This window comes from Etheostoma spectabile, chromosome 9, assembly GCF_008692095.1.
Source record: "Etheostoma spectabile isolate EspeVRDwgs_2016 chromosome 9, UIUC_Espe_1.0, whole genome shotgun sequence".
NCBI lineage: Eukaryota > Metazoa > Chordata > Actinopteri > Perciformes > Percidae > Etheostoma > Etheostoma spectabile.
The window spans coordinates 21,787,817-21,810,359 of NC_045741.1; the positions used below are offsets into that span (position 1 = coordinate 21,787,817).

The 22,543-nt window shown below is 40.1% G+C and overlaps 1 protein-coding gene across 1 annotated transcript in view; it reads right to left on the reverse strand.

The window, feature by feature from the left end:
- xpr1a (xenotropic and polytropic retrovirus receptor 1a) overlaps positions 1-22,543 on the reverse strand; it is a gene marked incomplete at its 3' end in the record, with an annotated part of 63,440 nt that overhangs the window by 9,035 nt on the left and 31,862 nt on the right. Inside the window, 7 exon segments of the mRNA XM_032525162.1 lie at positions 1,887-2,066; positions 2,441-2,628; positions 2,870-2,951; positions 3,998-4,081; positions 4,174-4,323; positions 4,563-4,783; positions 10,098-10,199. Coding sequence (XP_032381053.1) covers positions 1,887-2,066; positions 2,441-2,628; positions 2,870-2,951; positions 3,998-4,081; positions 4,174-4,323; positions 4,563-4,783; positions 10,098-10,199 — 1,007 coding nt within the window.

The following is a 22,543-nucleotide window of genomic DNA, read 5'->3' on the forward strand; positions in this document are numbered from 1 at the left end:
GAGCTTGGTTATTGACTCTGCTTTGTAAAGTGATCGCTGCTCAACTCTTTCCATTTACCCCCCCAGGCCACATCTGACATTCAGGAGCGACTGTATACCTCTCACCATGTACAGTATACTTTCAGGAAAACCCACATACACACACGCACACACTCTCCCTACACTGGAAACGGCACAGAATATTGATCTTTCTCCATTACACATATAAGCCTATTACATATTTCTCTTAACCTGCCAATCAAAGCCTGTATTGATCGAATGGCCATCTCACCTATATCCACTCTATCTGTGTGGATGTCTCAAGGCTAAGCCTTCTGCAATGATGTGGTTAGGCTTTCATTTCTTGAGCAAACACTAATAATCCAAGTACTAGATCTGCAGTTTGTCCTATGATGAAATCTTTGTTCTTTGTCCTGGCTGGTGTTTACTGTCAAAGGAAATTAGCACACCTGTCATGAAAACATTTTATAGCATGCTAGAAAAAAAAGATTCTTTGTTCCAACAAAACTACAATTTCTCCTGAAACATCTTTAATCACTTAATGCGTATTCCATGAGGCCACATGTAGATGGCAACCATGAAAAACAGCTCATATCAGTTCTAATTGTATGTAGGTTGTTATGATTACTGAGGACCAATCAACACTGAGGCTGATTATGGAGCCAGATCAGTGGAGGAGGGCTGAGGAAGTGTTGCTGAGGACTGTGGGGAGTTGTCAAGGAAAGGGCTATGAGGAGGGGTGTCTGCTGCTTCTGGGGGGGAGAGGCAGGGAGGAGGAAGAGGAGGAGGGACAGAGGAGCTCAGGGCATCAGCATACTGATAGATCTGTGCCTGTAATGATTGCACAGTCACAACCCTCCACCTCCCCTGGGATGGGGCTGCATTCTATTATCCCTCAACCCCCTGCCCTCTGTCTAGCTACACCACCCTCCACACACACACACACACACACACACACACACACACACACACACACACACCCGCACACACCCCACACACACCACACACACACACACCACACACACACACACACACCACCGTAAATCCTACAGCCCTGTAGCTGGCTTAGACAAAGAACAGGGACATATGAGGGTTTTGTAAACATGAGGTTTGAGATAGAAATCTGAATTGTACATGAATTCACTATGTGTGTGATATAGATATACACACACACACACACACACACACACACACACACACACACACACACACACACACACACACAACACAAATTCTTTTCTGGGCCTCAGTGATCAAGTTTCAGTGACCGGTCATTCCACATTTTGTAAGGACAATGCAATAAAAACAAATCTCCAGTCCCTTTACCTTAAGATAACAATGTTTTGCTTGTGACTCTTCACTTCACAGGCCTTTTTTTGGAACACTGTATACGTTTGTATACTTATATATTTTTATATAATCATTGGTGAAGTTTTCTGGCAGTATTTTGAGGGTTTAAAGATTTTGGGTTTGGTTAGGTTAGAGTAAAAGACATGCAAAAAAATAACCAACATTCTAATTAATACAAATAACTACATACTTCACATTAAACCTGGCTCTTGCACTCTGTGCTTAAATTTAAGTTTCTTCTAGTTTAATACTTTATTTAACCTGAGCCCACATACTGAGCAGGTGTCTCACATCATTTCATCTTGTTTGCATTTGGTTCCTTTGATTATGGCAGTCCTCTAAAGTCTAAAGTGTTAAATACTGCTGGCTAATAATTGTCAACATTTGTCTTATCGCATCCATGAACATTTTTACAACTTGGATTACATTCTTCTTGTAAAACACCACCAAAGTTCAAATGTCATCATTGTTCTTTCAAAATAAAGTGATGGAGGATTTAAAAAGAAATGCTCCAATAGATAAATGAGTGGACTGACCAGCAGCTTGAGGAGCCAGAAACGTGATTTGTAGTAGCAGGTCTTGAAGGGGTTGAGGAGGAAGAGCACCATGAAGCCATAAAGGATGAGCGGGTTGATCTGCATTGGGAGGTAGGTGTACTCTGAGTAGAGACAGGAGAGGATGCTAAGACACCACAACACACCCAGGAAACCAGCAATCTGCAGCACACAAGGAAAAAAAACAGAAGAGACTGGCATTAAAAGAGAGCATTATTGACACTTCATCACAATTAACAAGACAAACTGAATAATTCTGAGCAAATTATGTTTTGTTTTACAGAGAATAAAAAAAGCCCTGTGTACAGTTTTATGCTTAATGAAATAAATATTAATGTGTTCCTTGAAAGTGGATTACCCTGATGACTCAACAACCCGATCAATCATTTTGCATATCTTTAAAATGCATGATCACTTATATCAATCTGAAAACAAAGTGTGTGTCTTTATCACAGAGAAAAAGTTTATTTTCTGAAGACCCATGGCGCTCATTCAGTAACAGAAATAATTGCTGCCATTTGTATCCCCATTCTGACCTCAAACAGGTGTTGGTGTGAGAGGTTGTTTCGGGGGTTGATCTCGAAGATGAGGACATGGTTGACTCCAGCCTGTCTCCATCCGTAAGTGTTGATGCCCAACAGAAAGAGGAACTGGATCAACAGGAAACCTCCCCGATAGATCCGCACTAGTGGCCACACATTCTCAGAGCGGAAAAACACAGCACCTGATAAAACCAAAGCAGATTATCTGCTTTTAAAGATAAAATATGCAACCCTTGACTGTGTGTTACACGTCTGAGGGAAAACAACAACAAAAGACTTGCCAATCAGGCTCCGGATGAATTTTAGAACTGAAAAAACTTTTAAAACTAAAATTGGCAGTTATGTTACAGCGACATATTACAAATTGTGTAGGACTCAACAGGATATGAAAACTGTATGAATCTGGATGTTTATTTGACTTACCAGTAAGAACAAAGGCGATGGCGAGAATGATGAAGAAGCCACAGTAGAGACCCACACGGAAGGTTGTCCAGGCCAAAGCAGGCTGAAGCAAGCAGAGAGGAATACAGAAAAACATTATTAATTATGTTCATAATATTAATGAATAAGACACATAACCGCTGCTCTTTATATATTAACAATTTTACATATACTGTATATACATATAGATTACAATCATTGTCTATATAACTACAACTTTTGAATTGAATGTGTCTGCATATAAGCCACTCTGACTCTTCCCACTCTATCCTCTTGAATGTATTTATTACAGTATACACATGCCTGCAGGGTGAATGGAGAGATCAATAGTCACATAGCACAATTCAAGCCAGACATGACAGTAATTAATGGATTAATAACAGTAGATATAACATAGGAGGGTAAAATGCCACCAGCCTCGATTATTCCTAAAATATATCCTGTTCAACAATGGGAAGGCACTTATAAAATCAATACTAAAGGCTCTCATGGTTTCTCTCTCTGTCTCTTCCCTTCTTCCTCCCTTTCTCCATTCATCTCATAACAAATGTCTCACCTTTTGTTTTTAACCTTTATTATTCACACGGTTCACAATTAACTTTTCTGCCCACCAGCCAAATGGCTATTGAATGTTCAAATTTTACCAGCCACTCAATGGATTAACATTGTTTTTTTGGGATGGTGAGTGAAGCAAATTTACAAGCCACTTGAGTCTTTAACCAGTATTTGGCTAACAGATTAATAATTTTACTAATTTTGAACCATGATTATTCCCCTGCTGGGATATTCTCAGGCATGGACCACAAAATTGTATTCAGGTTATTTAATACTGTAGAGGGGAATATGCCTTGTGAGACTAAAAATATGATACCTGCATACATTTATTAGTTATTTTATTTCAGTTTGCAGCCTCTCTGTCTCTTCTAACAATAGATCACATGACACAAACCGCAGAGGGAAAATGGCTAATATTATTGAACAGTCACTCTCTGTAAATGCATGGTGCAAGAAGGCATTACTTTGCTTGAGAGGTTATAAGTTCAAAGGTTTGAGAGGCACAAATTAGCCTCATATCACTTGCTTTCCAGTGTAACCAGGTGTACTTCTGACCTGAGCTGCCCCCAGCGGAGGAACTCTCAACCTCTTCATGGCCCTCTGACGATCTCCTCCCTCCAGCTCTGTGGTGACGAGGGTCTGTACACACACAAACAAACAACAATGATTTACAACAATGATCTTTGCATTATAGCTTGCATGTGTGTGTTTGTGTGTATGCGAGCAGGCACCTCAGTCTCGGAGATGAGCTGCGTGATCTTCTTGCAGGTGTAGAAAGGTGCCACCTCAACATGAATCACACGCCAGTCGGCTCCACGAGAAGTATCCAGGATCTTGTCATGTTTCTTCAAGATTTTACGGAAACCAGTGAAGTTCAGATTCTGTGGACGGCAACAAGTAAACAACTGTTATATACCATAGATTGGAAGGTTTACTTATTCCAAACTGCTGCAGGAAACATTAAGTGGCAAAACACACATTTTTGATATAAAAATGTTTGTGATTATTACTCTAAATATTGCTTCCTTCCTTATTTTGAAACATTGCTTTAATTTCTTTGATGACATTTTCTTCCTTGACTCAACCTTGAATGCAGGTGTGTGAGTGTGTGTAATGACACCTGATAGTTCTGGAGCAGGATGAGGCTGAGGTAGAACTCGCTGAAGGCTAGCTTCAGGTCCTTGATGTTGTGGTGTTTGCAGCGCTCCTCCTGCGACAGGTGGAACATTGTCTTGCGTCTCCGCAGGCCGGGTGGAGCGTTGCTCTCGCGCTGAGCGTCCAGTGAAGACTGCAGCTCATTCTGCAGCGTGGCAGAACGTCTCTGTGCTTCAGCAAGCTTTTCTAAGATGGAAAGACAGGAAAATAATTATAAGGAAAGTTTTTAGGTTTTCATATAGCTTATTATTGCTTATCATTGTGGTGCTTACACTGCACCACATTCACACATATTTCTAATGAACGTATCCACACTACTCAGTAGTTACAGTATATTCTTTGTAGTCTGACCTGATGACTTCATTTTGAGTCCTGTTCTACTATGCATTGTTGATTTTGAATGAGGGTTAGGAATTAATATTATTAAACAGCATTAACATGCATAGTTTACTCTGTTAATAGTTATTCAATCTGTAAGACGTGTTCAGGTAATCTAACCAATATGCCTGAAAAGAACAAAGACCCTTCAGTTTTGCTTTTGCTTGACATACGCCTGTTAAGAGACGCCAACTAGCTGCTTCGTCCTTTTGTCAAAATAACAAGCAATTACAAAAAAGGTAGCAAGAAAAAAAACGCATTTATACACCCTGTCCCCTCTGCTCTCCTGCTGTCTGTTCCAGGAAGTATAAGCATGTAGACCATTAGGCTGAACTGACATGTAAATGCTGCAGAGGAAGGAACCATTATATGGGTCAGAGATAGGTTAATATACTCTGAGAGAGAGAGAGAGAGAGAGAGAGAGAGAGAGAGAGAAGCAGTCACACAGAGCCTGGACAGTAACCTGTATTTTATTAACTATCTAGTATTTTGTCTACTTGCTTTTCCAACACAGATTAGCCCTCATTCTACTACTGCACAACAGGTTCAGTCACAATTCAATAGAACCCACGTCTTTTCTTGCCCTATACGTTCTCCTTCGCTCGCTCTCCTCTTCCTTCTATTTTTATGCATAACCTGCTAAAAACAGAAGCAGAGGCAGTTTTCATATAGTACAAGGAATAATTACCATTGAGTTGCTATTTCCATTAGCCCATCAGTCTACGAATTTCATAATTCATACTTATCATAATCACACAGACTAAGGTAAGTGGTTTCTTCTAATAAAATCAAACTTGTCATTTTCCCAAAGACATATGGCCAGTTCGTTTGACCAATAAGAGTAGGCTTAGTGTTAAGTCAGTTTGTAGGCTGGCTAGCCGATTTCATGCACATCCTCCTTAATTTCTTTTTTTAAGTTAAATTCATACTAGTTAACTACCTTTAGTATAAAGCTTCCTGTAATGTGCTGACAAATGTGGAGAATACAATGTTTTAAACCCCTGGAGGATTTTTAGGAAATTCTTCTTCACATTCCCTTGCAAATTATATATTTTATCTTTATTAGTGTTTTCATTCGCGTAAACAAAGAAAGAAAAATAATGCAAGTGTTTGCTTCTTGCTTTTTGAAACTTGAAAGTCATGTCTTCTCCTGCAGTGACTTACAAGTTCATCCAGCTGGTGTGGAAACCATTAAATGAACAGACGTGAAGTCCCAATAAGAACACTGATTTCTCCTTGCAGTGCTGTTTGTGACAGCAGTCTGATAACACACCAAATCTGATATGGTTTGAAACATACTGGCAGCCTGACAGTCTGGGGAGCCGGAGCTCCAATAGCTCTTCCTCTGTTCTAAACTGGGAAAAACATCAGTGATGATGTGGACCGTCCACTGGTGACTTTCACGCTTTGTTGATCCAACACAAACACACACACACACACACACACACACACACACACACACAAGTGTGTCTCACTATCTTTGTGGGGACCAGTCATTGACATAATGCATTCCCTAGCCCCTTACCCTAACCTTAACCATAAAACCTAAATGCCTAACCTTAACCCCCACTCTCACCCTAACCATAACCTAACTCTAACCCTACTCCTAAAACCAAGTTTATTCCTCAAACAGCCCTTTAACTTTGTGGGGACCAGCATTTTGTCCCCACAAAGCTGTCAGGACCCCATAAGTATACTGTATTCCCGGGGTTTTTGGTCCCCACAAATGTAGTTAAACCTAATACACACACACACACACACACACACACACACACACACACACACACATACACACACACACACACACACTTCAGATATCACACTACCTACCTCGCAGGAATGCTTCTTTGACATCTCAATTCACAGTAATCCTTCTACTCCACCCATATAGTCTGTCACAGCAATGCTTGGATGAATAAATGACAACAACAGCAGGAGGCGTGAGAAAGTCAAGACCCTGACTGCCTGCCACAAGTAGTTTAGATTAAATCTGAGGGGACATGGCTGGACAGTTTATGTGTGAGAGGCTAATGAACCTCGAGGTTTTAGCGGTTCAGATTTCAACTGGTATGTGTTTAGTGGAGGAGTTTAAAGAGCCTGTTGTTCTTTCTCAGCTTTCAGAATTAAAATTATATTCTATTACTGTAAAACCACCACCAGTCTTTTTGGTGTGTTTAATCCATCAAGATGAAAGTGTTTGCTAGATTTAAGTGTAATGCAGTAGAATGGCTTGGCTGTAAAGTCAGCATTCGATTTAAATCCATCTATCCACCAAAATCTCTCTATCTTACAACATATCCAGCTTTTTCAAACTACTACAAACTACTACACACTGTACCCACAAACACACAAACACACACACACACAAACACACAAACACACACACACACACACACACACACACACACACACACACACACACAGCAAGTGGCTCCTCCTGTGTGTAGAGGATAAACAAGACGCCGGAGAGCAGGAAGGAGACACTGATGTTTTCATACACAACATTTAACCAACCTCACAGCTCAGGTCTTATGAAGAGATGGTGACTCACTCTAATACTGATGTGATGTGACTCTGCTGTCAACAGACTTACACATGTCACATGTAGCAATGAGAATATCAGAAATGACAACTACGTGTTTGCTTTGTTCTATTTCTTATTCTGTTTTCATTCATAGAGACCAACACTAACACATACAAAAAAATGAAAAAGCCTTACAACTATGGGGACTTTTAGTTTGATTAGCAAAAGGGTGCTATTTGACACCCTGTCAGTAAACCCCCATTTACCCATATGTAATGTAGTTGTAAGCAGCTTATTTTTTATTTAATGTATTTGGCAACAACTATGATTCATCATGTGGGCAAACATCAGAGGCTGCAGTATAAAGAGGCGAAAACCCTCCCCTTCCGGTGGACCATACCTTAATTCGGAAAATAATCTAAGGTAGTTAACAGGGAAAGACAAATATTTTTTTTTGATTCCATTTTCCAATTTCAAAGATAATTTTGCAAGTCAAAAAAAGTCTCAGTTTGTCATTAAACTGTTGAAGTATAAGACAGGTAATTAGAAAGACTGCACACTTCAAAGTCACATGGACGATGTCTTGCGGAAGCTCTAATGTCTGTGTTTCGTACCGGGATGTAACGCTAAGAGCAGCACATTTTACTTGTTTGTCGCTTCTCAGCTGATAAAAAGACACTCAGTAAAAAGCTACGATAGCTAGCTATCGAGCAAGCCGAGCAGCAATAAGTTGACGTATATTGTGTGAGACAAGATATGTAGCTAGTTCACAAGTGGTACTACAACAAACTTACGACAAACTGTGACTTTATTCTGTTGCAAAATTGTCATTTAAATTGACAAACACCATATATGTAATCCATGGCTCAATTCAAACATGTGTGTACATATTTTTTCCAAATTAAGATCCCATGGTGGTCCAGCGGAAGGGGAGGGACTTCAACAACTAAAATGACAGTATTGCATCCTAGGGAACATGAGATGTGCTTTACTTTTTGGGAGATGCCTATTACATTTTGGGTTCAACACTCCAACGAGAATCTCCATTGTTGAAGCGCGAGCTCCTTTATCAACTTAATCGTAAAAATATGTCTTTATAGGAAAAGTTATAATTGCTTAAAATACTGTACATTAATAAATAATTCAAAATATCATTATATATGTACATTATAGTGTGTTATTTAACCCATTTAATGTTGTTATGCTGCTATAATAGTGCTAACTACTTACCCACATGCAGGTCTGTCCTAAGCAGAGGAAGATGTCATTATCTGCAGCAGATATGTATCCAGATAATGAAAGATGAGTTAACAAGGCATGGCCTCTACAGCAGCTTATAGTAAGCTTCTGGCATATGTGCGGATCAAAACATACACTGTTGTTAAAGACTAAAAATAAATTGAGGATAAAAGTTACTTCAGAAAATCAACCTCATGCTAACGAGATCTAAAATGATTTATGTCTTGTTTTTTTGCTGCTCTTGCCATCCATCTGCCAGTTATGTCCCATCATTATGAGCTGAAACAATATTGCCAGTCAACATAGGCCCTCAGCTGACCCGTAGTTTCAAAAACAGCCTCTAGAGGAAGCAAACTCCGTCTTCACATACGTCCAACTTCTCCCTGAGCTGAAGTTCGAGACCAGAATGCAACCTTGTGGTACCAGAATACCACAATATATCATGGCTTCCATCTCATGTTTCATGGTACACACATACTCCCTTGCTCCCTGAAATACACACAGGCAGGCCTGCTCGCACAAACACGACAACCACTGGCTACTTCAATCAAATGACCAAGATTAGACGGAATGTCATCTGGCACTGAAACAGGAAGCTTAGCATTGAACATTAAAATGTACAACAACTCTAATATCTAAAATGATGATAGCTTATACCTATAACAATCTAAATCATCATTGGGGGATGGCAGTAGCTCAGCTGGGACTTTGCTTGGGAACCAGAGGTTCATCGGTTCAAGGACCCGTGTGGACCAAGAACGGATTGTGGACTGGTAGCTGGAGAGGTGCCAGTTCACCTACCGGGCACTGCCAAGGTGCACTTGAGCAGGGCACCGAACCCCCAACTGCTCAGGGTGCCTGTCATGGGCAGCCCCCTCACTCTGACATCTCTCCATTAGCGTTTGTGTGTGTATTTTGGGCCTGTGAGTAATATGTGTAATAACTAACAGAGTGGAAAAATGTTATTTCCCCTTGCGCAATCAATAAAGTATGTCTTAATCTTAATGGTTTATACAATATATTATTAAACACCTCGTGTAAAAGTGTTGAGGCAATAAAAAGTTAATCTAAGAGCAGGTGCAGAGTTTATTTTCCCATTAAGGGGGCTTTATTTCAGAGCAGAATCAATAATAAAGATTTATTTTTATTAAATCATTGTGATATTGCTTCAAATTGGTATAGGTGATCAATTAAATTAAATTGTCCATTCCATAGTTCATCTGACTATCAGCCCAATAATCACATTATAACTGTTGAGTTTTTGGATTTATGCTTTACTAATTTGATTTGACTTGATTAATTGATTGTAGATACTCAGCATCAATCATGACCTAAAATGTAACGGAAGTACATAAATACCTGAATAGAATGTGTTGATTTTCAGAAGCTCCTTCTCGCAGGTCTGAAAAAACCTCTCTTCAAACTTAGCGTAGTATCTCTTCACTGTGTCTTCATCTGTGACTGGAGAAAGAAAAACAAGAGAGACAAAAAATGGTGATTAGCTGCTTGCTGAAGGGCACGAGTGGGTAAATATATAAAGCACTGTTTCACTTCTATAATCTTGACCCACAGAAGGGTTTTTGATTATTTTGCTCTGTTTTGTGACACACAGGTTTATGCCTCATAGCTGACATAAGAAATGGCGAAGCACAGTCTATATTTTGATGAGAAGCATTGACAGATAAAGCCATGTCAAAACTTTCTGTAAAGGACAGAAGAACAATGAACATACAGCAGAACACATACTGGAGGACCAAAGCAAAAGTGATGAAGTGGTATAGCCACCAAAACCACCCAAATGTGCCCAATAGATCTCTCCATGGATTCATGTTATTATACACTATGTTAATTGATAACTAGAAAATTCCGCAGAAATTTTATCAGTGTGCCTGCTATTGGGGCCCATCCACACACACACACACATTGGAAACATCAGTTAGGAGTCAGTTGGTTAACATGGCCGCCAGGGAACAGGGTCATGATAGGGGTGTGTGTGTCTGAGCCGTTTTCCATGTGTTGTATTGGCATTTGGTTCCCCTAGAGTGAACACGTTAAGTCTGATAGACTCCAGAGTTACATGTCTGCGACCAGAACAAGATTTCCTACATTTTGACCAGAAATTATGCCTGAAAAATTAAAACTGGAGGAGAAAGAGCAATTTGTTTGTTTCAGAGCATCGTCCTGCAGCCCCTCCCTCTGTCCTCTCAGTAACAGAACCTGTTGCTATGGTGATTTACTCAGAGTACGGGCCAGAGTCTTTCTTTCATTGTCTATATCTGCAGTTGGTGAGCCTAGCGCGAAAAGTTTAAGTCCGATAGACTCCATAGTTACATGTCTGCGACCGGCACAAGATTCCCTACATTTTGACCAACTAGGATGTCTAAAGAATTAAAACTGGAGGAGAAAGAGCAATTTGTTTGGGAGAAAAAATCATTGAATCGGACTCCAGCTGCATGTTTTTGTCATAGTTTCTGTCGACAGTTGGTAGATCACAGCCAACAATTTAAGTCCGATAGTCTCCATAGTTACATGTCTGCGACCGGAACAAGATTCCCTACATTTTGACCAATAATGAAGTCTGAAGAGTGAAAACTGGAGGAGAGAGAGCAATTTGTTTGAGAAACTTCCAGAGATCCGTACCGCAGCCCGCCACTCTGTCCCCCACTCTAGCTCTGAACATTCCGCCACATACACACACATTGGAAAATCTGAGACGGTCTGAAAACGGGACAAAACGTCAACTGTGATTTTGGAGAAACCGTGCTTGATATCTGAACGCCCATTCAGCCCAATAAAGCCCAAAGTCTTGTCTTTGGTTTAAACTTTCAATCACGTTTCTACGTTAAAGTATGGCGACACAGCACGGTCCCAAAGAGGGGGGGTTTGGAGCGATGTTGAGCGATTTCCCGCACATTTCCCATTCAAGTCAATAAGAAAATGTTGCCGTTTTTTTGCCGATTTCGGTAAAACCACGCGGCAAATCTCTTAGAAAAATCATAGCACACCATTCCCGATCATTACCCACATGTCGGTGTAATGTTGGCAACGCTTTGGGACTAGTAGCGGGACGAAAATGTGGCGGAAGAAGGAGAAGAATAAGTATGGGCAATAATAGTCATTGTGCCAATTGCTGCTTATGCAGCACAGGCAACACGAATAAGTGAGACAACACTCATTATGAAAAGATTGGAAGCAAAATAGCTAAATGATAGCTGCAAAAAAATGAGTGAGAGTTCTCCTGCCAAGCCTACACACACACACAAACAACACACACACACACACACACACACACACACACACACACACACACACCACACACAAACACACACACACAGACACACACACCACACAACACCAAATGTGTCAAACAGGTTAGTAGTTTTCGTCACTTTTATTTAAATTGAACAAAATTTCATATACAATGTGCCACACATATTCTTTCATTAACAGTTGACCTTTCCATCAGACCGGTTGTGTCGTTGATATTTCAATGTCCAATCCAAGCAAAATAAAAAAGATGTGGGTTTTGCTAAAGCAGATATAGTGTCAGATCCAATAGGCATACAGCATTGTAAACATTTTCTATTAAATAAAGTGAGCCTTGGTTGCAACTGGTAGATGTAGAGGCTTTCTATTCATCAAAATAAGAAAGACGCCCCAGGCAGCAGCCTGTCAATTTCACTGCTCTATTCACACAGTAGAACTCACACATGTTTGCAGCATGGGCGTTTGAGACTGTGATGAAAAGGTGAAATAACGTTCAACAGCAGTGTTAAGGTCTACCAGCGTTACAAGGAAAATAAATGAGAACCTGCCCTCACACCCGTTAAGATAATCAATTATAAGTTAATTTAACTGTGTTCGGCAGCTGAAAACACTGTACAAACTAAAGTTTTCTATAGAAAGAGCATAAGAGAGGAAAACTAATTCTATGAGTGTATCAAAGAAGTGCTCATTGAACATACAAAAAAAAAAAAGGGTACTTAGCCTTTTTAGGGGAAATTTGTATTCATAGTTATACCGATATTGTGATGTATTATAGAATTATAGAATTGTCTAACAATATATTGATTATCACAGAAATGCTGTAACGTGATAATATCGGTATCGTGAGCCACGCATCATGTATAGTGAGGTACCCTGTGTAAAGAGTGCAAGAGAAGATAAGAATGAAGGAGAAGAAGTTGCCTCAAGAGGAGGTGAAGAAATGTAGACTGACAACAATGAAAGAGAGAGCGAGAGAAAGAGAGAGAGAGATAGAGAGACATAACAATTAAGCAGATGGTCTCCAATCTGCCTCACACTTCTACACAATTGCACATTTCAGCTGAAGTCACAACTCTTTCATCCCCACAACGATACAGAGCCACCACGGCAGCTGCCAGCTGACAGGCTGGCTGCTGCTGCTTGAGACGAGGGGATGGATGACTGTTGTGATAAAGGTACGCATGCTTGAATTGCTGACCGATCGGCTGGCCAGCAGGTTAGCTGACTAAGAGCCCGGCCAGTCTGTATGTGCCACGACAGAATGACTAATGGTCCAACATGCTTCTTGCCAACATGCAGACAAGCAGCAGATTGAGCTGTACTGTAATTTATAGTAAAAGGTCCGCGTGTAATGAACATTTTGTATGAAAGAGCACTGAAGGATTGGCAAAGAAGGAGGAGGTGAAAAGACAAGGAGCAGTTGTGGTGACATATGTGGTGTGTTTCCTATACATCATACATTAGTTTTAAAATACATCTATTATGTCCAAGAAAATACTGACAATGAAAAACCTCTTCTAACACTTGTCATAAAAGATTCTCATCCAAACCTTGTTTGGAAAACTGAGGATTTTTGGGAGTTTCCTCCGATAGGCAGCATTTTAAACTGTGGCGTACCATTCAACTGTTGAAACTAAGATGAGCAGAAGAATACTGTACATGTATATATATTTTGTGGAATTACCTTCTTTCTCACATGAAGGCTGACTAACAGAGTGAGCGTGTTGGTGGATGAAAGAGTAGATGTGAGGGTACTTTTCATGTATAGAAAGGGTTGTGAAATGACCATGCACCCCCATCTCTTTGTTTCCTGCTGACCTTGTGCAGTACTGCACATCAGTGGAGGTGTATTTCCACATATCATCCATGCACACATCTTTTTGTTCATCCATTTATGTGTGTGAGGTGTGTGTGAAGTGTAAGAACAAAGGCCACAGTCAGAGCCAGTTCATTGCTGTGTTTTTCTGAGACTTCACCAACCGTCGCTCTGCTAACAGCAGCTGCTGAAACGATTCTGTCAGCCATCTGCCCTCACCCTGCTACACATTTTACCTTCAACCAGCATTAGCACAAATGAGCATCATCAATATCTCATAATTGCATTGTACCTGCCTCCTAAGATGACCAGTGTGAACGCACCAAAACTTATTACAAAAACATTCTGAATTCGTGCCGCGATTATGGCATTTACTGTATCTTTAATTCAATCTACAGCATCAGTGTTGATGTAAATCTGATAGCTTCTCTTTCAGCTACACAGTATGGGTTCTCATTATCTCAAGTCTGTGTGGATGTGGATTATAGAGATGGCTTTCTGGAGCCCAACAGCGTTCACCAAAGGGTTTTGAAGGTAGATACAAGTTTGGACTTCGTAGGAAATGATAGCTTAAACAGTGTGACAGGTTTGAAAAACGTTAGTATTCTTCTAAATCTACAAATAGGTTCTTCCCCAAGAATACACATGCAATTATGAAAAATCAAATTCATCAATCATTATTTTGCTGGCTTTCAACACAGATAATATAAACCACTCGAAAACATTTGCATCATGTCCATTTCACAATGTAACAGCACTGTTTTCATTAACAAAATCTCAAGATTAGTTATCTCGTTTTTTTGCCCAGATGAGCAACACCACTGCCATTGGCCTTCTCCTGGTCTTGGACTAATGTCGCCAGATGAATTGCTGCTTCTACCCTAACATGCAGACACCAGGCTACACTCAAAATCCAGTATGAGGTAAGCAATAAGGCTCCCTTCATGTGCAAATATACTCTGGACCTTTAACTGTGTGTCTTTAAGTGTGTGTGTGTGTGTGTGTGTGTGGCCAAGGCAAAGAGACGATGATGGAGCACCTTAGTAGGGAATAATGGTTGTGTCCCTGTAGGGCTGTGTGGTGATATATGCTTCTGGATTGTGTGTGTGTGTGTGTGTGTGTGTGTGTGTGTGTGTGTGTGTGTGTGTGTGTGTGTGTGTTTTTAAACTGTGTGTTTTGCACAGTACTTCAGCAGTGATGCTATAAGTGTCAACAATAAATACTACTCCCCTTTGCCTTCAGAGAGCTAAACAGAGCTGTGTTCCCTGTACCAACCAACCAGGGCTGAGAATTAACAGCAGCAGAAAGGTTGCAGTTTGGTTAAGGCAACATAAAGGATATAATTTAACTGAAGCTACAGAAAAATCAATATGTGGTTTGATTAGATTTAGGAACATTTAACAACTGTAAATCATGACAGTCAGACAGTCTACCAAAATTTTTGTCATGATTATGCATATTTTGGATCATAATTGGTTAAAAAATACAAATAAATGTATACAATGTACAATAATATAAAATTAACCATTTTTTAAAACCAGCAAATGTTTGATATTTTTACTCAATAAATAAAATGGTGATCATTCATTTTGTGTCAACCTTTCCATTAATCAGCTCAGCCATTAAACCCAATCTTTGTTTCTTCATTTCAGCATCATCAAAACCAACAACTAAATGTGTCTAAACAAGCAGGGGATGCAGGTGTCTCAACAGCAGTGTATCATGGGTACCAAGAGGTTTTGTACAAAAAAATGCTATGAGAAGAGTAGAGTCAGTGCAGTACAGTGCACTCATTCATTGGCTTCAGTTTTTCAGACAAAGAATTGTGCTAGTAGCTAGAAAAACAACTCTTGACCTACAGTATTCCCATTCGGCTTGTGGAAGGCAGCCCCCTCTCTCTGCTAACCCCTTTCTCTGTAGATTGTATAAATAAATGATGAGACAGCTTCCCCAGAATCCGATACTCAACCTAACCCCCAAAACCCTCCACACACACACCACACACACACACACACACACACACACACACACACACACACACACACACACACACAAACTTCTTATATTCTGTGATGGGACCCCATATAACCAGCACATAAATCCTTCAAGGAAACCCTTCAGTTTGCTGATGGTCAGAGAGAACAACGACCGACACAAACACATACCAACCTGTATCACACTTACTTTTATAATTTACTTTGATACTTTTATTCTATAATTATTCTGCTCTATCACCTGTTTCATGCTAAAAATATGTAGCTTTTAAACTGGGAGACAAGAAAGGTGAAACGCCACCGAGAAGAAGAGCTGCAATGGTTTCTGTTTTAGGAGCTCCAATGTGATCTGTCATTACACTGGAGCCTGGAGATAAGGAACAGGGCACAGCATCTTTCTCTTCATTATCCTCAAAAACAAACAGGCTCACACGTGTAGTTTCAAGTAGAAACAAGCCCACACACTCACAGAGACACACAAATTGTATGTCCCCATTTTCAAGCTCCATTTATCTCATTTAATGACACCTCACTGAGGGATATAAACTATGTTCTGATAGTATTACAGTCGGGGGAGCTGAGGAGACCATTACATTATGATTGCCGCTGTATTAGCTTCACTTATCTCTTCCCTCCAAGCACAGAGGTGTAAATCACAAGTGAAGAAAAAGACAAACTGAGCTATAAAAGAGAATAGGATTGCTATAATATTAATCCAGAAAGACAAAATTGTGTGAGTTCCTTAAAACAACTTCTACATCCTCTACTGCCAGGAAGCACAAGGAAACACAACACTAAAACTAGCCAGATAACCCACCCCACCCCTTCCATTCCTCCATCTCTTTTTGTTTTCACATATTCCCATTCGGCCCTCCAGCCACAATTAATTCTACCAATCATCTAGCTCATCGAGGCCAGGGGAGCATTAAGAATGCACACTCACTGGGCTAGACTGCCAGCCAGGGACAGCCAGAGGCAGAATGAGGAAGTACTGTAGCTCCCAATTCATTGTGTACTATTTATACTGCCACAAAATACCCTATACCAGCGTAGAGTAGTGAAAATGATAGGATGGGGGAAATCCCATATTCAACACATTCTGAGAAGTGTTAATATGTGTGTGTGTGTGTGTGTGTGTGTGTGTGTGTGTGTGTGTGTGTGTGTGTGTGTGTGTGTGTGTGTGTGTGTGTGTGTGTGTGTGTGTGTGTGTGGGAAAGAAAGAGAGAGAGTGTGAGGCACATGTGAAGGGTTTATTACCAGCAGCCAAGTCAATACATGAGAGGAAAAGGGTACAAGCAAGAGACCAGATGGGGTGTGAGATGATCCTGGGGACCACACTACACAATGCCCCAAAACACAGGCGAATGATATACTGAGGGAGATAGAGAAAAAAGAGAGACGGATAGAGACAGAGGAATATAATGAGATATAAAGACAGAAAGCTGGAATGGAAAAAAAAATAGCTGTAGGATGACAGCTCCAAAAACAGTGTTTTAAAGAAGGAAACCTATTCTCTCTGTGTTTGGTTTAATAGTGAAACATTATTAAAATTATTATTAAAACTGATTAGAGACTACAGTCAAAATGCTACTTTGCCATATACTTTATGACAGACTGAATTACTGCAACGTACTGTGTATCAATTTCTGAATAGAAAAAAAGTGCATTAATGGCCGAAGAACAAGAAATGCAACTTCCTGGTAAGAAGATGCTTGAACATTTGTGTAAATAAAGTAATGCTATTAAACTAATTCAAAATAAATAGAGAGCAAACAGCACTGGCTTGGTAAGTTCATCACATGAACAAATTTGAAAAGTGGTTTAGTTAAGGTGGAACAAGCATATTACTGAGACAACTCATTGCTACTGTGCACTTTTTTGTCATCATGTTGTTATGTTATACTAGTTATGTGATTATTCTGATTGAAAGACTCAAATGTATTCTGGTAGATGAAAAAAAACACTGGGCATGTTTTCAAAATGCAGTTACTTGGTGTTTTAAATGCTGGGCTGTAGATCTGTCCAAGGTAGTGATTAACGGGTTGCTATAAGCATTTTTCATAGATTACATATTGACATATCCCTGAAGAAAATACAGGTGTACATAACAATATTAACAATGGCTAAAGTCTGTTTAGCTGCTTCAGTTTAAGGGTCCTGGTATTGTCCATGTTGGCTCACTGTCATGACTTACTGGGACACTTGAAGAGAACATGTGTGTGTGTGCGTGTGTGTGTGTGTGTGTGTGTGTGTGCGTGTGTGTGTGTGTGTGTGTTTGTGTGTGTGTGTGTGTGTGTGTGTGTGATGACAGAAATTGGTTTCAGCTTGTCTATCCACAGACGGAAAATGACTTCTACCTTCACGAAAGTAACTACTTGAATATGTGGGTATAAAGGACACAGAAAAAGTTTTACTGTGCAGCAATTATTTAAGTGAGTCCTACAAGACATAGATGTTGAGACAGTGGGCTGATGCAAGTACACTAATAGGCAGAGTTTCTACGTTTGTGGGTCATGTTTGTTGTTACACAGGCTTTTTGTTGTGTCCATTTTATTTTGTGTAAAACAGAGTGTGTGTCTGTGGATGTGTGCATGCCTACTGAACTACTTATGAATGTATCAGAGGACTTTATATGTGTAAAATCTGTGCGGTCAGTTGATTTTTCTCAGCATATTTTTTTGTTAAAGCCCTGATGTTCTCGTATCCCTAAAAGCCCACATGTACACAACACCAGAACAGAGACACACCACAGGAACAAAAAACTCAATTTTGGAGCTCAGTGGATGGCTAAATGGGCATGGTTGAAAGCAGGGCAGTTAAATGGGAATAACAGCAGACGAGGAGGAAGTTAGATGAGGTGAAGCTGGGCAGAGAGGAGAAGTAGGCCACAGATACTTCCAATCAGACAAACAGGAAGTCCACAGAAAGCAGTATTATTGACCAGGGGGCTGATGGGAAAATTAATTACTCCTGCACTTTATTCTTCAGAGGGCAGTATTTCTCCCTCCCTTCTTTCCAGCCTATTTTTATTGTACTAAGCTGCTGCTGTGAAGTGTTATCTCAAACAGTCAGCGCGAGGGAAAGGTTGGCCCAGACTTCTCTCTCTCCTCACAGCAACATGTAGGGCCTTGAAGATCAGGATCGTCTCTCTCTCTGAGAGTCCCGCTGACTCACTGCATCTCTTTACTCGCTGCATATCTCTATAGGTAGATAGAGCCCAAAAGAACAAAGCAAACTGACAACAGCGTGAGTGAAAAGCTGTCTTCACCTGAACCTTTCGGCTTCAGTCATGTCTCTCAAACTTTGTCAGACATCTTAAGCCCTTTGAGATCGAGAATATTTGAAGTCTGTTGGTGACGTCCAATCTGGGGATATTATGAACAAAAATGAAGAAAACCGTACATTAAGCCTGTGGTCTAAGCTACACTGTCTAGTCTGAACAAAGTTGATTAGCATGTGTTATATTTCTAATTTAAAGCCATTTCAATGCTATTTATTGCCAATATCACATTTCTATAGACACTGCCATGGCTCAGACAATCTAGACTTTATTCCTGTGGCAGCAGTCTAATAGAGGATGTGGACAAGTATCAATGTCTCAGTATGCAAACTCACAAATCCCTTATTAAACATTAATTGAAGCAAATCGAATCTTAGGAGATCAGGTCTTATTTCATGGAGCCACTGTGGAGCCTGTAAGAAAAGTGTAAGATGGCTCCGCTGAGAGTGTCTAGTATAAGTTATACCTTTTAACAAAGAATGTAGGCTAATGTGTGTATCCTTTAATTCAAAACATGTTTTAGTGGGTACTATCATTCCCCCTGGAAGCTAGAACATTACATTCAGTGCATTAACAGCAGCCAATTATTTCTGAAGTTGAACTCTCTGCAAGACCAAAAATAAAAGGTATAATACAGCAATTTATCTGAATGAATATGGTATCTTAAACAGGACATCCAGCCACAAACACTGTAACACCAACCTCAGTTCTAGTTTGAATGTCGGACAGTGAGAGCAGCATGACAGAGAAATCAGTAAACATCAGCCACAGCAGGCCACTTTGGGAATTCCAACCACAATGTACAACCTCAAAAGCAAGTGTGTGTGTTTGTACTTGTATTTCTTCCATTATCTGGTATTAGGGAACCAGTATCTTACTCTGGTTACTCAAGAACTACACATGAAGTACTTCCATGTGTTTATGGATTAGAGGATGTTACCATTTTGATAGTCCTCTCCTCTCATCTCATCTGATGTCTGCACTTTAGGATACCTGCCAATTAGGTTTGGAAAAATGACTGAAAGGCATCAAAGCTGGTATGTAAGCACACCTGTGTCCAGCCTCATGAAGTACTAAGCACATTGTAGGTTTCTGTGGGTTCTTGGCACAATATAAAAAGGTTAGATTTAATATTATTTTAATATACACACTAGGGTGGCATTGCAAGAACTGTATACTGCACACACACTTGCATATGTATGAGCCTACTCTGAATGTGACTGGACAATATGACCGCATTGAGCTTGGGGATGCAACATACCAAGCTGCTCTTGGAAAATAATTCACTGATTCACTGAGTTGGAAAAAGAAAAGTGAAGGTCATACGATGCAAAACGTAATCAAGAAATCAGGAGAGGTGTCCAAGAGGAAGGAGGGAGTGTATGAAGAAGTACCAGAAAAAGAGGAGGGGATTCCAAGGTAGATAACAAGGTAGACAGGAGGGAGGATGGTGGTTGGGCCTTAGGTCTTATCAGCATAGTGTGAATTCCCAGCACATGCCTTTGTCTATTTGTGTGACTGTGTGTGACTGTGTGTGTGTGACTGTGTGTGTGTGTGTGTGTCTGTGTGTTTTCTGTATACATGTTGCTTCTACTGTAGTGTGTAGTTTTGTAAACTACTTTATTTCAATGGTTGTTTAACTTTATCTAGAGTGAGGTGAGTATGCTAGTCCTTATCTTAGACTTAATGACCAGTAAGTATGGGCAAAGGTAGTTGGTATGTTACAAATATAATTTGAGGCACAAAAAAGGAAATGATAGGAGGTTTACTATGGTGACTGGCTGCAAAAACTAGAGCTTAATCAATTGTTTAATTTTTATCTCCATAGTATCTCTTATGCAGGATAAAAGCAGAGAAAACTAAAGAAATGCATAGTGTGAACCCATGTGAACAGATCCAGTACAGCTCCAATCTCTTCTCAAGATTGTAAACTAGATTATTCAGTTTGTGGAGAGACGAGAGCATAACATTTTTTTTTACTCTGGAGGAATGGACCTTCTAATTCCTTGCTTTAGTCTTTTCCTTTTTGCCACCTTTGTTGTTCTCTTCATCACTTCTCAGCACTTTTTGGAGGCAGAATGCATGTTTATTTCCTCTCTCGCCTCCCCTACCTTTCCATCTTTCCTCTTCACCGAGCTTGTTCAGTTGATCCATATGCAACCAAGGGGAAAGAATAAGGGTGGCATCCTAGACTCACTGCAATCATACGGAAAAAAGCAGGGCCACGTCTGTACTTAGAGGCCACAGAGGAAGCAATCAGGGTCCTGTTTGCAGCTGCATAGCGCTACATGTAGCAGTAAATGTACTGTCAAATCCAATTGGGTCCAATTTGCAAAAGGAACAAATAATATTGGGTTGTACTTTACTTTTCAGCACCTGACAAAGATGATGGAGCAATGCTTTTTACAGTCTTTTTACATTTCAACATATTGTAATTTAATTCATCTTCATTTCTGTATTTATGTGCATTTCCCTCTGTGACAATTGGCATTCAATATTAAAGCCTGAACAAGCACGCACTGTCCTGTCCTGTAGGATTTGCATCATCTACACTGTTCCATTCAGCCCGCTGTTACGTTGGAAACACAAGAAGACAGAAGAGTTCTCTGGTCAATCTGAATGATAAAATGCTATATAATAAGGCTGGTAATAATATGTGAAGCACTGTACAACAGAATAACCCACTTGCATTTAAAGTGGAAAATTAAAGATTGTTAAAAAAGAAACAAAGAAACGGATGTGGAAAACGGACTGATGCTTGCTGCCTCCTTATTTGCTATTCACTTTAAACACTTGACACTGCTGATGGATGTAAAAAGGAAATTAACTGTCTCACAACTAAAACACCCCTAATACACTGGAAGACCAGGGCAGACTTAATGAAAAGGGCAGACTCTCCCCACTAAAACAATACAGCCGATAAAATATGTTGTCAATATGAATGAAAGCTAAAGCAGTGATCAACAAAAAAGACAAAACAAGAAAAGTAACTGCCATTTGACCTTGACATTTAAATTTATATTAAGGGAAATCATATGATGATTATAGTACCTACAGTGTAAAATAGGAAAGAAAGCCTTTATTTAAACATTGGACCTGGAGTAAAAATGGCTCTCTGGAGCAAAATCGCTTTTTGACGGTATAATAACACAGCCACCTGGTTGGAAGAAAATTGCTCTTCCATTTCAACGTCTAGGTGTGTGTGTGTGTGTGTGTGTGTGTGTGTGTGTGTGTGTGTGTGTGTGTGTGTGTGTGTGTGTGTGTGTGTAGGCCTGCATGCACTATAAATGCACCAATAGACTTACATGTGTTTGAGTGTGTGTGTCCTGTCCCATTTTTGATAGCTGGTTGGCTGGGAGTGACATTGTCATTATCGACATCTCTCCCGCTCCCCTGGATCCTGTAGCCATTAGCAACCAACTCCGGGAGATGGCCTTTCCTCTGCTGC